This window comes from Mytilus californianus, unplaced genomic scaffold (genome assembly GCF_021869535.1).
Source record: "Mytilus californianus isolate M0D057914Y unplaced genomic scaffold, xbMytCali1.0.p SCAF_4, whole genome shotgun sequence".
NCBI lineage: Eukaryota > Metazoa > Mollusca > Bivalvia > Mytilida > Mytilidae > Mytilus > Mytilus californianus.
The window spans coordinates 59,467,323-59,482,616 of NW_026262690.1; the positions used below are offsets into that span (position 1 = coordinate 59,467,323).

Consider the following 15,294-nt stretch of genomic DNA (forward strand, 5'->3'; position numbering starts at 1 on the left):
TTGGACATGGGGTTGTCAAATGAAACCGAAGTTTATGACCTTGACCTTTGACCTAGGAAGTTGTACATAAATTATGACACACCCTCTGGTGTTGGTTTATATACATGTCAAGTATAAACATTGAAATCATAATGGTTCTCAAGATATAGAGCGGACACAATCTTTACCATAGGACATGGGGTTGTCAACTAAAACCAAAGTTTTAGACCTTGACCTTTGACCTAGGAAGTTGTACATACATTATGACACACCCTCTGGTGTTGGTTTATATACATGTCAAGTATAAACTTTGAAATCATAACGGTTCTCTAGATATAGAGCGGACACAATTTGTTAAGGACGGACGGACGGACAGACTGATCACTATAGGGCGTCCGCCATTCGACAAGGCCCTAATGAATGCTAGATAATGTAATCAAAAGCTGCACGCAAAGGTAATGATTTTTATGTGCAAATGTAATGATAATGCTTGCAAACATAATGCACCGGTTATAACCCCCAATTCAGCTCAAATTATATAGGTGTTAATAACTTGAAAAGGTCAGAACAAGTACAATATTCAAGACATTTTCTATGCCCAATAGTTGTAACTATATTAGAAGTCATAAAAGCACATAATCCAGAGTGAAAAGTGAACAGGATCTGTAACACACAAAGAGTGTCAAATTAAGGTAAAGATATACTATTGTTATCCTTGACCTTTTTTTCCTACAGCTCTCTCTATCATTTTCATCTCCTCTCTATTTTTATCCTCACCTTTTTAGCCTTACATCACCCTCTATAGATATTCTTCTATCTCCCCCTTCTGCTGCCTTTTCTAGTAAAGGAAGACCATTAAATACAAGACCTACAAATGTAAAATATAATGGGTTTCTGATACATAAAAAAGCCCATTAATTATAAAACAAGGAAATATAAAATTCTTATGACATTCAGTAAAGTTTTTATATTGCATGTCTACCTTAAAATTAATGTTTACAGTTGCTGCTCTCTATTAAAAATATCAAGATTGCTTTTATAAATCCTTTATCTTAGAAAATAGTAAAAGATCCTTTATAGTCATATTCTTTTAAAAAAATCAACACCGTTTTTTTTTATTAATGTAAATTACAGTAACAGGTAAATGTTTTCTACATACAAGATCAACACAACCGTCACAAATATTAAAATTACTGAATCTATAAAAGTTCCAATTTCTACTTTAAGAAGAATTCTGGGTCATAGGCTTATATTTCTAATATTCTCTAAATACAACACCTGAACTACTTTTGAAGTCTTTAATAAGTTTACTATAACTCTCATTCAAAAGCATTAGTAATTACCATTGCAAAAAGTTTGTTTCATTGATTAAAAATATAGCCAGAAATAGCTTTAAAGTTACAACTCCATACAAAGTAATTCTGAAAGTTAAATTTATATATGATATAATCTCACTTTGTTAATCTAGGAAGTTAACCATTGAAATCAGATCAATTAAACCTATTCAAATCTGCCTGCTGAGCTATTTACTAAGTCACAAGTTAGATAATCTAACATAAAAACCAGGGGTAAGAGCTTTTCTGCAAGATCAATGTATCTGTAAAGCATGAACATAAATCATATATTTTCACCTTAATGCTGACCTATTCACACAGCCTCATTTTCAAGCAACTAATAGAATCTGTCCCTTAATATGGTACCCTCAATCTAACTGGTTTCATAGATATCACAATAGATAAAAACTTTATACACAGTAAGAGAAGCATGAAAGTAGCTCAAACTATTTTTAAACTCTATTTTTACCTTGGTATTGATATTTCAAAAATTGAAAGTCACTCAATATAAAAATAAGAAGATGTGGTATGATTCAAGCCTGATTGATAGGTGAAACTGGTTTACTTTTGATATGATATGCAACTTCATAATAAGACTCATATGCATGTGAACTAAAATTACCCTATCTCTTTAAGTTATACAGATATGTCTTTGAATACATACACAGGTGAAAATACTGATGTGCTTGCACAAAGACAGTGTTGCTAAAAATACTTTTATACTCTAATAAAGAAAACTGTACAGAAAAACAAACTGCTCCTCTGAAGCATTTGCTTACTTCACCATAATCAACTGATTGGTTGAAGTAAAGCTTCATAAGATCAGTTGAAAATGAGGATTAAAAAAACAAGAACACCATGATTATTCACACACCATTCTTTGTTAGGAGGTAAAACATCATTTAAGGATGTACTTAGGTGAAATTAAAAAAATCTAGAATTTAAAATTGATACTACAAGTCAGAAGAGCATAAGATAAGGAACAGAATAAGCTAAAATTATTGATAGGTTATGGAGCTCCTTTTTCGAGATATTTAATTTATAAAAAAAATGGCGGGAAAAGGCTGACTCTGGCTTTTACCTTATACTTGCATTTGTATTATTTGGGTCTAAAATCAAAAGAAAAGAAATCTAGAATCTGCTTAAATTTAGGCAAATGACCTTTTATGAGCTATTGAAGTCTTATATGAAAAAAAAATGGGTGTTATGGGGCAAAATATTTTACCCTGTATCGTAGGAAAAATAACCAAGGAGTCCGAACATCTGAAAAAAATTCCTAAACCTGACCTAAGTACATCCTTAAGTAGGATTTGCTCAGAATTACAGACATAATATTTACCAGAAATGGTCCCATGGAATGTTTTCTCTAAACGTCCTTTATTTCTTTTCATACCACCAATATATATTCTGGCCTGGTTGTTAAAAATATTCCATCTTTGTTTGTGAACTGAAAGTACAAATAAGCTATTAATAATAGAAATATTACAATCAAACATAAAAATAGACTTATGTTAACATATTTTGACCCTTATAACACCATTTTCAACTATTTTTATAGGAATTCAATGATCTGAAGGCTGGCTTGAGTCTGCACCAGATCAAATTTTGAAGTACACTGCAGATAGTTTCCTCCTAGTAACTCTCAAACATTACTATCCTTTTGACGATTAAAGAAGCAATACATGAACTTGCTTAGGATCTTAAAAAACACTATGATCTGACATATTTTCAATATCAACTGGCACAGAAGATTTCAGAAGATTCATGTCTGTATATTCCACACACTCCATTGTACAATTCAATCAACAAAGCCATATTGGTTGGCCAATCAGAAAATGGTTTACTAACAGCAGGAATCTATGATGAAACACAATTGTATCAATCAATTTCCTTAAATTTCAAACATGCAATCTGCTTGCAGTCAGTTAAGATCTGTTCAGTCTATGTTCAGACAGTTCAGTAGTTCTGAAATGTCTGGAAACTTAATAGACTGCAAGTGAATTATCTGAACAGTACAGAATTTACTGCAGTTGATAAATCTGAAAATTGACTGAAAACTGAAAATGGCTGAATAATTTATTTTTCAGAATTTTCAGATGAAGATAAGATCAAAATGACCATTTAAGACTACAATTCATTTACTGGTGATATTTCGTAAACATTTCTTATTTAATCTTCTGTCTGTAAAACTGTACCTTCTTCATCATCCAGCTGTAGATCATACAGATCAGATTCCAGACTGACTATGGAGCATTAAAAAGTTTATGTAATCATTGTACAATATTTGTATGTTTGAAATGGACAGCTAAACCTACTACACAGTACTGTTTCAATAACTTTTTCTTATGATCAATGCTAACAATATATGTATAATCATTCTGAATTTAAAAAAATATATGATATTAAGTTTCCCTCTTACTCCCAAATAAAAAGTAGGTAAGGCCAAAACAAATAGTTAACAGAACCTGGTGATAATCATAGTCTGACCATTTCTGTTTGACCGTCTTCAGAGGCACAATGATGGATTAAAAGAGGCCATACTCTCATTTTCTCTTAGATTCATTCAATAATCACCAAAAACATAAACTGTTATCACAGAGATATGTCTCGCTTTTTTGTAATTTTGAATATGCAAATGTTGAAATTAAAATGGCAATACTTAACAAGTTAGGCTAATATTCAAAGTCAATAAACCATGACTGAGGTACGTGGCTAAACCATCTCCATGTAAATGAGATGCGCCAATGCTAATACAACTGCATACCAAATATCATTGACTTAACATTAGCAGTTCATCTTAAATTGATCTTATCACAAACTAATACATGTAAACTAAGCAAAAGTTTCAAAGTCAATAGGCCATGACTGAGAGGATGGGGCCAAATATTCTCCACTGAAATGAGATGTGCTTATACTTATACAACTGAATAACAATTATCATTGGCCTACCACTAATGGTTCCCCTTGAACTGACCTAATCACAAACTAATACATGTTAACTAAGCAAAATTTTCAAAGTCAATAGACCATGACTAAGGGGGCTGAGTCAAATAATCTCCATGGAAATGAGATATGCCAATGCTTATACAACTGCATACCAAATATCATTGACCTACCACTGATGGTTCCTCATAAACTGACCTAATCACAAACTAATACATGTAAAATAAGCAAAAGTTTCAAAGTCAATAGACCATGAATGAAGGAGCAGGGCCAAATAATCTCCATGGAAATGAGATGTGCCAATGCTAATACAACTGTATACTAAATATGATTGACCTACAACTTGTGGTTCACCACAAACTAGACCTAATCACAAACTACTACATTGTTGATGCCCCCGTCGCAGACACTGGAAACAGCATACCTATGTCTCGCTTTTTGACTCCGTCATGCGAGACAAAAATCAGTCAAACGTTAACATAGTGTTGAGAAATTGAAAGAACTTCTTTTGTCACACATGTATTAGAAGACCCAAAGTACCTTCTAAAATCCACATGCTTATTTAAATGGTTTTTAGGATCCACTGAATCAAAAATCTAAACTTAGTCGTTTCCACATGAAAATAAGTAAAGGTATCCCCAATCATGTTTTGGTTTGAATTTATTTTTGTAAAATCTATCAAAACAATAAATAAAATGTGTGAGTCTTCCAGGGAAGATGTGTGTTGCCCTTCCTCTCTAAATAATATAAACAGAAATGGGTAAGTTCATGTTTTAGTATTGAAAACCCAAATAATCACTTAGATCAAAACATAAAGTGAGATACAGGGGACAAGGGAAGACTTCAGAAATGATATATATATGTGTCCCTAGAGAGAGCTGGATGCTGTCAGGCCATACAAAATACTGTTCCAATATCGGAAATGACTGTTATATGCCAAACAATATATGCCAAGGTGACAGACTTAAAATTAACATAAAACTATAAATTTAATACTTTAAAACAAGGAATTATCTGGAATAATTTTGAATTCTGAAAAATTAATAAGAAACTTATGATGAAAACTAACCAACTATGGAGGGTTAGCCATCATGGCTAAGGTTCAGGTCTCTTCCACTGATGTTTCAGTATGAACTAACTAACATTCATAAACTGTGTTAGTTTTCATCATACATTTCCAGAATTCAAAAATTTCCTGCTTCAAATAATTCCTAATTGTAAAAGACATACATCATTATCACAGTACATTTTCAGCTCCAATGATAATGTAATGCAATAACTGCACATATTACATGATATTTTTTTCACAATCAAAACAATAAATAAATTCTAACGATTTTATCTTGTACAAAACAGTTAAACATTGTTATATGAAATTTTATCATTCTATCAAAAAGTAACTTTTTACACTCAAACACTTTTACAAACATTTTATTATTTTCTAATGTCTTGTTTAGAAGGGAAAAAATAGCAATCAATAGTTATACAGCAAATTTATGACAAATATACAATAATGGTCACATAAATTTCTACACATAAAAGCTTTCCTTCATAAAATGGCTCTATTTCAGGTTTCTCTCACCTATGCACTGATTATAAAATTGGTCAATCAATACACACACCTACATGAAATTATTGGCCACTGTTGAAGGCTTAAATGTGTTGGATTTAAAAGAATAAATTAAGGGTTTTTAAAAAAAAAAATAAGTATCAGAGAAATAAGTATATATTAAAAGTATTATTATACTTTTCTACAGCAACCACTAATAAAATAAACCAAAAAAATAACCCCTTTTTCCTGCGGGAAACTGCACGTAGGCAAAATAACTGTTTGGAAATGTGCATGAAGTAAAAATAACCCTTTTAAATTTGGCTGACTTTTCAAGGAATAATTAGTTGACGTCTGGTGAGATTGGCAGCAGCTGCAAATTCAGTTGCGGTTCTGATTTAGACATAGAAAATATTCTTCAACAAAAAGACTTTTAAAACACAAAATTTACAACAAAAGTAGCATATCTCCATATTTAATTCAGAATAATAATACAATTATGGCCTTCATAAAATGTTGATATAAAAAATTATCAAATCTAGAAAAGGTAATTTTGACACAGTCCCAAGTCAGGAACCTCATCAGTGGTTCAGTTTAGTTATATCTGAATAGTTGATATTTCCTCTAGGGAATTATCAATGGCAGGTCTTTTGCAATCTATGTTTTCTCCTAACAAATGATTTTGCACTTGACATACTGTATCAACACCTGTCTATTGATGAAGACTGCATGTTCATTTCTTTTTATTCATGACATATTCAAGTTTTAGGCCCAAACATGTGTCTTTGCGCTCTTATCCTTTAAAAGGTAATCATCTTCTCGTAACATTCCAATGCAACTAATGGTAGACAACATTTTGTTGCAACAGGTATTGATTGTTACAAGTTGGTTGGTCAGGAAATTCGTATAAATCTAAAAATGTATTATATATTCAAGATAAGTTTTGGTCAACTTGGTTAAAGGTTATAATTTTGTTTTAATTCTATTTAAACTGAAAATGACAAATTGAAGCACTGATTGTAAAAAATAACACATACTAGAATGAACCTTTGCAGCACTTCAAAATACATGTACTTTTAAATTTCCTAAATACATGAAGCTGTCCATTTCAAACAAAATTTTAAATAAATAGATATTTTGCAATTGCTTCACTACCCAAAGCAACTTCTATTTTACATAATTAAAGCTATAACTTCATATGTTACATGAACTATAGTTGACTACTCTCACTCTCATTATGTCAAAAACTTTCATAGGTCAATCTTCTTTATACAATGTTGATTGTTTAATAAACAAGTAAAATGCTGGCACTTCCAACTGATGCTCCCCGAACTGCACATTTATTGAGAGTAAACATTGTTATTTCAAGGGTTCAAAATACATGTATTTTCTTTTTTTTTAATAACAGTGACCTTGACCTTTGAACTGTTGACCCCAAAATCATCGATCCATCTGAATATTTAGTTTCATTCCAATCAAGCAAGGGAAGGTTACTATTCTGGAACCATTTTTCCAAAAATTAATAACAGTGACCTTGACCTTTGACACCAAAATCAATAGTCTTCTTCCTCTTCCCTGTGTAAGTTTAATTCCAATCAAGCAGGGGTAATTAAGTTATCATACAGAAACCATTTGTTTTTGAGTCATTGACAGACTGAGAACAGACAAATAAATTACTATATGCTCCCAAAATTATTTTTCAGGTAACATAAAAATCTAATTGATAGAATATTTATCTAATTTGTTATGACAGTGTATTCTTTTTTCAAAACTCTAAGATTAGATAAAAATGTCATGTCCAGAAAAAGGAGAATGAGTAATTAGAAATGTATAGTGAACTTCAAAGTATATCAAAAAAAATTATATCAATGTTTCCTGATCAATTTCGAGGAAAAATCTCTTGACATTGACTGTTATTTCCCTAACTTTTTACTAGTGTATCTGTTAATAAATGTGGTGGGTTGAACCTGATTTTACAGCATGCCCAATCTCCCACTTTAATGACAGTCATTTCCAGTCCCAATTTACTTTGCATTTTGATGTTTAAATTCCCAATCATTTCAGATTTCAGATTTTCACAAGAGTTCCTGTAAGGGGTCCTCCAAGTTCAGGGAAAATTTATTTAACATGCCTGATCGAATGGGAGAGAAAAAACATGAGAGTCAGCTGTTGTGAAAAAAAGTTTCACTATATGGACATTGTTTTTAATAAAATAGGAATATAATGAAATTGGCACATTCTGATACATCTCATCTCTATCATTTTGTATGCAATATCAAATGAGCTACAACAGCATTTGTAAAAAAATCCATTCTTATTTTGAAACCTTACATGCAAGGCAGATAAGGGGTGTTGGAATTTTTACTTCTATCAAAAAGCTTTGAAAATACATTTTCCACTGGCCAAATTTAGTTTAAATAAAAGAAGAATGTGTCTGAGGACATGAATGCCGCATGTTATTCCATATTTCAGAATGAAAAATCTGAGCATTGTGTATAGCATTGTGTATGAGTTTCACAAACTTTAAATGAGGCAAAATTAAGTAAGAGTTTGGAAACAAAAAAATTGCAATTTTCCAAATTATAAAGGGGCATATTTGTTACATTTTTACGGGTAACTTGTTTATTCTTAAAACATTTATAAAATGCTGAATATTTTCTCATCAATATACCATACAGAGTAAAAGCAAAAAATATGAATCACATAAACATTGTATATAAAATAGTTGACACATATTATTCCCGGTTGCAAACAAAAGAAAATTGTGTTATAGTACAATAAAGTATTGAGGCATGTAATATAAATCTATATACACTGTCAATTGATTATTACTTGTAGAAAATTAATTTTCATTGACTTGAAGGCAGATGCAATGGTTCTAAGTATAAAAGGAACAAGATTTGCATGTTGCTTTGATAAAGTCAAAGAACTCTACTGAAATAGCAAGATATTTTCAAACCATCAATACAGATGTGTACCAACAAATTCAATGAATTTCCAAACAAAATTTAATTTCAGAATGAGGCTGTTACCTTTTTCCCTTGGGAAATCAATATTGTTGGAGCCAAGGGGAAATGCATTATTTTTTCCTTCAAACTCAAATGAATAGCAAAAATGTGAACATAACCATCATGCTCATATTTCACAAAGATATATAAATGATGAATCAACAAAAAACATATGATAATAATAAACATGGATTTAACAAAGTTAATGGCTTAATGTATAAATAACCGAGACAACTAAAATTCTCCTTAAATTATAAGAACTTACTGTCTGGTATCTTTACAATAGGTTTATCATCATCTATGGTAAGTGTGGCGTTAGATCCAGACCGTTTAAATCGGACCACATGATACTTCCTGTCATTGAATGTTTTCAGCATTTCACCAATAGGAATTTCTCTTTGTGTTCCCATGTTGTAATATATTAAAATATTCCCCATATTCTACAATGAACAGTAAAAGTGGCAATTTTTAATTGGATAATTTCAAGTAATACCAGAATCTCCTAATGGAACAAAGGAAACAAAGTAAATTTTATATTTAGAATTCATGTTTTATAAAATCAAATAAACAATGTTTTTACCAAAATTTTCATGACAAGAATATAGTTTGCATCATTCCTAAATCTGTCAGCATACTTTATTACAAAATTTTAAACTCATAAAGAAATTTACATCTTTTAAATTAGTGTGTTGTCAAAAACAATGTTTACCAATGAAAACTCAATGAAGTCTTTAGAATTTTCACTTTCTACTCTAAAAAGACAGGCATTAAGTTGTGATGTAGCAAATCCTAATGCAAACTGGTCCTCAGTAGTGTCATAGTATTTCCCTTTTGGTCTCTCATATGTTATCAGTCCTCCTCTACGACCAAAGGAAAAGGATACACTCTCTGAAAAAAATGATTGTAAATATTCATACATTGGAGTAGATGTGGCTGTCATTTATACTACAGAAGAATTTGTAAGATGAAACTGTGCATAAGTTTAAATACTTGCTTTTGACCAAATATGAAGTCATTCTGCAAAGTGGAACTTGAAAAATATGTGATGAAATTTTTTAAGTTCCATCAACCTATTTGAAACTACAAACAGGAAGTAGGTGTCTGACAGATCCCAAAATGGCTCATACAATACAAATCATCACTGTCAAACTGCTGACAATTGTGAAGTCATTCAGTTTCGTACTATTAGAGAAAAGTTACGGTAATATTTGTTGGGTGAATGGACGGACGGACAAGATGTACAATATAGCCCCACTCCTTGAGTCGGTATTATGAGTACAAGCTGGTTTTAAAAATGTTTAGAAATCCTTGGCATTAGTGAGATGAAATTGTGAATAAGTTGAATATATTTAAGAAGTTATTTGCACTCAAATCTTATAAGTATAGGAAACAGTGGCCTAAATACTATATAATTTTCATACACAAGAAGGTAATTGAAATTATAACATATGATTACTACAGATATTGTCACATGATTTTTTATAGATATTTCATATCTCAAAGAAAGACATCATTAGTTTCTAAGTCATGTTTGGTTTGAGATTGAGTTATATGAATTGGATGCATTTTTTCCCCTTTTTTCATGGACATGTTAAAATGTGGACAATAGCAAATTCTGCTTCATACTTAAAGCTGGTATACATAGGAAATTATATTCAGTCCATGCTTTGCGCCTGGTTAAACTGTGCTTCACACAACCATGACAGCATGGGCTTTGGTCTGCACTATATAAATGATTGTAAAACTACAAACTACAGAAATTGCATTCTGTTCTTTATCTATATGTTTTATGGTAAAACAATCTCACAAGATTTGACAAAGTGTGACTACCTACCATCAACACAAGTAGGACCAGTAAATGAAGTCATATCACAGTCACATGTATAAGAATTCCAGTGAGGTACACATCTTCCATGGTTGCGACAAGAGTCTACTTTACAACCACTACTGGGACCTGAAATGTACCAATAACATCATAAAAAAAAGTCAGCAGTTTAAATTAATAAAATTCAAATAGTAATACTTTAGAAAAAACAATTTAGAATATGTGTCTCTAAGTGTTTTTAAATTGTATTACTTAGCTTTCAAAATATTTTTTCATGTTGTAGAAATTTAAAATAGACACCTTTTTTAAGTCTATAATTGTTTAGGGTGACGTTTTATATAAGAACATACACAGAAATCTGATTACCAGACCAATCTGAACAAAACTTATATCCTAAAGGAACCTGTTTTAGCAACATTCATTTATTCAAATATAATTTCTGTGCTGCTTCTAATATGTTCTATGCTTTGGAAGGCAACATTTGACCAACAAATTATTGTAATCAATAAAAACAACCTCAATGCTATCCTAGTTATTTTGGATTTTATGTCGTAAGACAGCAATATTACTTGAGGCTTACAAATAATGCTCTATTTTGCCTTTTTGATTACTTCTTCATAAAACCATCAACAAAAGTAATCTTCTATACAAACCTTGACAGTTTTTGGCTATACCATTGTTGTTTTGTCCTGCTAATGTGTACAGGTTTGGTCTAAATCCATTTAAATCTATTGAAGCTAGACATCCTTGGAATCCATGTCTAGATGAAATACGACTCGGTAAAGTATTGAACATTGTCCTCTTCACACCACCTATATAAAGGTCATCGTCAAGGTTAAAGTGTACAGATGGGAAATCATTCATGTCTTCCATTGTAGGAGGATTGTCATCTACCCTGATCAGCTGTCGTTCTACACTTGTCCTTATTAATGAGACATCATGCCACAAATTGTCGTTGAGTTTCTTACGTGTGTTGACAAATATTCTCCTGGCACCATTTCCAGTATTATAAATATAATGTAAGTTTCCATCTTGAAGTTCAAGGGCTAAAAAATCCTGTCTTCCTCCGTTAAAAAGTATTAATCCATCTGCTTCAGTTGTTTTGAATTTAAGATAAATAGAAAATGGAGTATTTGCATTCAATGGAGATAGTATCACATATGCATCCTTTGATTTGAATGTCACTGGGTCTATCAATACAGGGTTCTCTGTGTCAAATTTTGCAGTCACTTCAATATTTTCCATTTTCCTTGATTTGGCTAGGTCAAAAAAGTGATTGTTGTTAAAAATAAATTGTTGCATAGCACCTACATATCCAGTGTGACGCCTGAGTATATTATCTTCCTGTTGCATTCTTGTGATCTCTGACTTGGTGAAATCAGACTCACTGTGTATATACTCATCTAAAATATAACATTGAAACACTGATCAATATGTTTTAAATGGACATGAGATATGAACTTATTTTCTTTTATCAAAACAAACCATAATAATGTATTGTACCTTAAGTGTATAAAGAAGCTAGCAATCATTGTAACCTGATGGGCAAATTCCTGTGCTTCTTTGTGGAATAAACAAAATCATCATTCTCAATTCATTAAACAACAAAATGAATTACCACTGTAAGGTCTTTTTTATCAAGTTTGTCAGTTGCCATCAGGTTATGCAGAAAATTTGTATGTTTAAGGAAACAAACGGCATCAACACCGTGTATTAAGGAATTTTCTGGCTAAAACTGAAATCGGTTTTGAGGAAATACAGAAAATCATTTTTTGTAAATATAAACTATAAGAATGAATTAAGTAACAAAAAAGAAAATAGTGCTGCACCTTTGAATAAATAAGACAGCCTTTTCTAAGTAAACATGTTTCAGTGCATTTTTCCTCCAATTACTCTCCAGATTGAAAGTTATCCCTTAACAGTAAGTTCAATTAATTACACGTAAGATCAAGTCAAAATCAACTTGTACAGTGCCTTTTCTTTGTCAACTTAGTTTTCATAGACTTAATTGCCTTAATTAAAATGGAATTATATTGTATTAGCAAATGCATTTGAATCTTATATGCAAACCTTAAAATAACATGTACTTCTTAAGCTCTGTTGCTGAAAACTTGATACTCAATAAGACAGAAAAGTCAATATTATAATAGGATTCAAACCTAATAATTGAACTTGATGACTTACAGATATCTAAATTAAAAGCTTATAAAAAACAATTGTTTTAATTATGTGAATACAAGCTTGGGGAGACAATATATATTCTAATATAGACAAATATACTGTGGTTAACCAATGATTTAAAATAGCAGAAAAGTTACAATTGATGAAATGTGTCACCTAGCCTCAGAGAGTTTGACAAATTAAGACTATCGAATAAGCAAAGTGAATCAGGAAATGAAGAAAATCTCTTCTTTTAGCTCCAATTTAACACGTCAATTTGAATTAAAATAAGATTCAAACTGATTACTGCTCTGTGATAAATGTCAGGATTCTTAAATCAATATTACCGATCTAAAATTAACCTAAAAAAAACAACCATATTAATGCCATTAGAAAACAAATATAAAATCTCTAACATTGTCATATAATATCACTTTAAATTATTTAATTGTGATATCAATTCTACGATTAAATAATTTCAAATTTCGATAGAACAAAACCACTTCATTAACAACCGTTGAGCAAATGATAATATTTACAAAGCTACATCAATATATTGCACCAACATGCATGCCATCAAGAAGACATCAAAGTGGTATTGAAATATATCAAGTAAGAAAATCGATATACTTATTTTGTAAAACAAAAGTCTTCTGTATCTATTAAGATTATCATTAAGCTTAATTTACATAAAACCTTGTATATGATCTCCTGTTAAATAATGTGTACCAGGCACAGATTACTGGACATTGACCTTTAACTTTGACCTGATAAATAACAATCTTCACTATTGGAAAAGACAATTACAACTTCAATCAAACCATGTAAAATTACACAAAGTGTAAAATTACTCTGTCAAATCCCTCCATCTGTTGAAATAACACTCAATTTTGGTTTTCAATAAAGCATTCCAAATTACTTTGTTAAGCAAAATAACCATTAATTATCTATCAATGCATTAGAAAATGAACTCATTCTATTCTTGATCTAGTCACTGCATCAAAATCAATGAACAGAAAACAATGTCATTTAACATAGCATTAATAGCAGGATTTTGAATAATGAGAGACAAATATACAATATATATAGAGTAAACCTTTTTAATATATAGTGTCATTTACAAGGAAAAACAATGTACTGTGGATTCATTCATTTTTGTGAGTACCAATTTTCGTGGATTGAGAAAAACTTTTTCATGGGTATTTGATTTCGTTGTTTTGCAAATGTCTGCATACAAGCCCATAGAAAATTTCTAATTCGTTAAACATTTAAAATTCCTGGTTCACCTACACCCACAAAAATTAGTATACTACAAATAATAATGAATCCACAGTAATTAAAATATAACTAATATACACTTTACATATATACAATTAACTATGACCAAACAAATCCCAGAGTAACTTTAATTCAACCATGGCATTTGATAATGTGAATAAAAGGAGATGTGGGATATACATCAATGAAACAATCACCATTCTAACCTACTTTCCAACATTGTAATTAACAATGACTGTTCATTCACCATTGTCATGTTAATTCCACAATGGCAATTAGAAATTTAATGCTTGTGAGGAAAAAGGTAACCTCAATTCCATATGACAATATGGCATGAATAGGATCTAATGAATATTCCCCCCACTCAGATCACTGTACTATTACTCAATACTATGTTGTGTGCACTCACAAAACACAGGTTGAGAAGATGCAGACATTGCAGCTGATAGTGGAATCTAAGATCACTATGCCTTGCTTTGTGACATAAATGTCACATGCTTTACAAAAACAAAGAAAGTAGTATGATTGCGAATGAGAGAAATATACACTTGAGACCAAGAGAATATAAACAACTATAAGTCACTGTTCTGCCTTCAACAATGAGCTAAAAAAAAGTCCCTGGAATTACAAAATGTGAGATAATTAAATAGGTAAACCAAATTCATAAATCAATAAACAAAAAACAAATATGGCAGATAGTAACCAATTGAAATCACTGAAATTACAGGCTCCTGGCTTGGGACAGGCACATATAGAATGTGGCAGGGTTGAAAAACATTGTTGGTGCTCAATACTCCCCCTAAACTTAGACAGTGGGGTAACAGCACAACATATGAACAAACTGTAAAACTCAATTGGAAATGGCTTGACTAATCAGTCTATCCAACCAAATCTTTGTATATATGAAAGAATTCAGTAAAGGTTTCAGGTAATTTGTGATAACAAAATTCCTGACTTAATCACGTCAATTTGAATTAAACTGATTTACCAGGTTTTATATAGATTATGTAAATACATGCACTACAAGAAGGGACCACAGGAACATCACTGTCCAAATAATATAATTACCTGATAACATGGGACTGACTGATCCTAACACTATCTGTTTTATATTCAGCGTCTTTTCAACAAGATTCTCTGAAAAAAAATCATTGCATCATTAATTAATGAAGTTATTTGACTGTACTTAAAACTCATAACTCCTATAACACTGAAATG

General features: G+C 31.0%; 1 protein-coding gene across 6 annotated transcripts in view; it reads right to left on the reverse strand.

Annotated features, from left to right (window-relative positions):
- LOC127738290 (neurexin-1-like) overlaps positions 1-15,294 on the reverse strand; it is a 90,623-nt gene that overhangs the window by 12,070 nt on the left and 63,259 nt on the right. For all 6 annotated transcript variants that reach the window (XM_052249481.1, XM_052249483.1, XM_052249480.1 and 3 more), the window contains 7 exons: positions 15,145-15,213; positions 11,292-12,041; positions 10,648-10,767; positions 9,523-9,701; positions 9,079-9,253; positions 2,653-2,760; positions 757-847 (listed from right to left, as the gene is read on the reverse strand). In XM_052249481.1, coding sequence (XP_052105441.1) covers positions 757-847; positions 2,653-2,760; positions 9,079-9,253; positions 9,523-9,701; positions 10,648-10,767; positions 11,292-12,041; positions 15,145-15,213 — 1,492 coding nt within the window. The remainder of the gene's footprint in view (positions 1-756; positions 848-2,652; positions 2,761-9,078; positions 9,254-9,522; positions 9,702-10,647; positions 10,768-11,291; positions 12,042-15,144; positions 15,214-15,294) is intronic.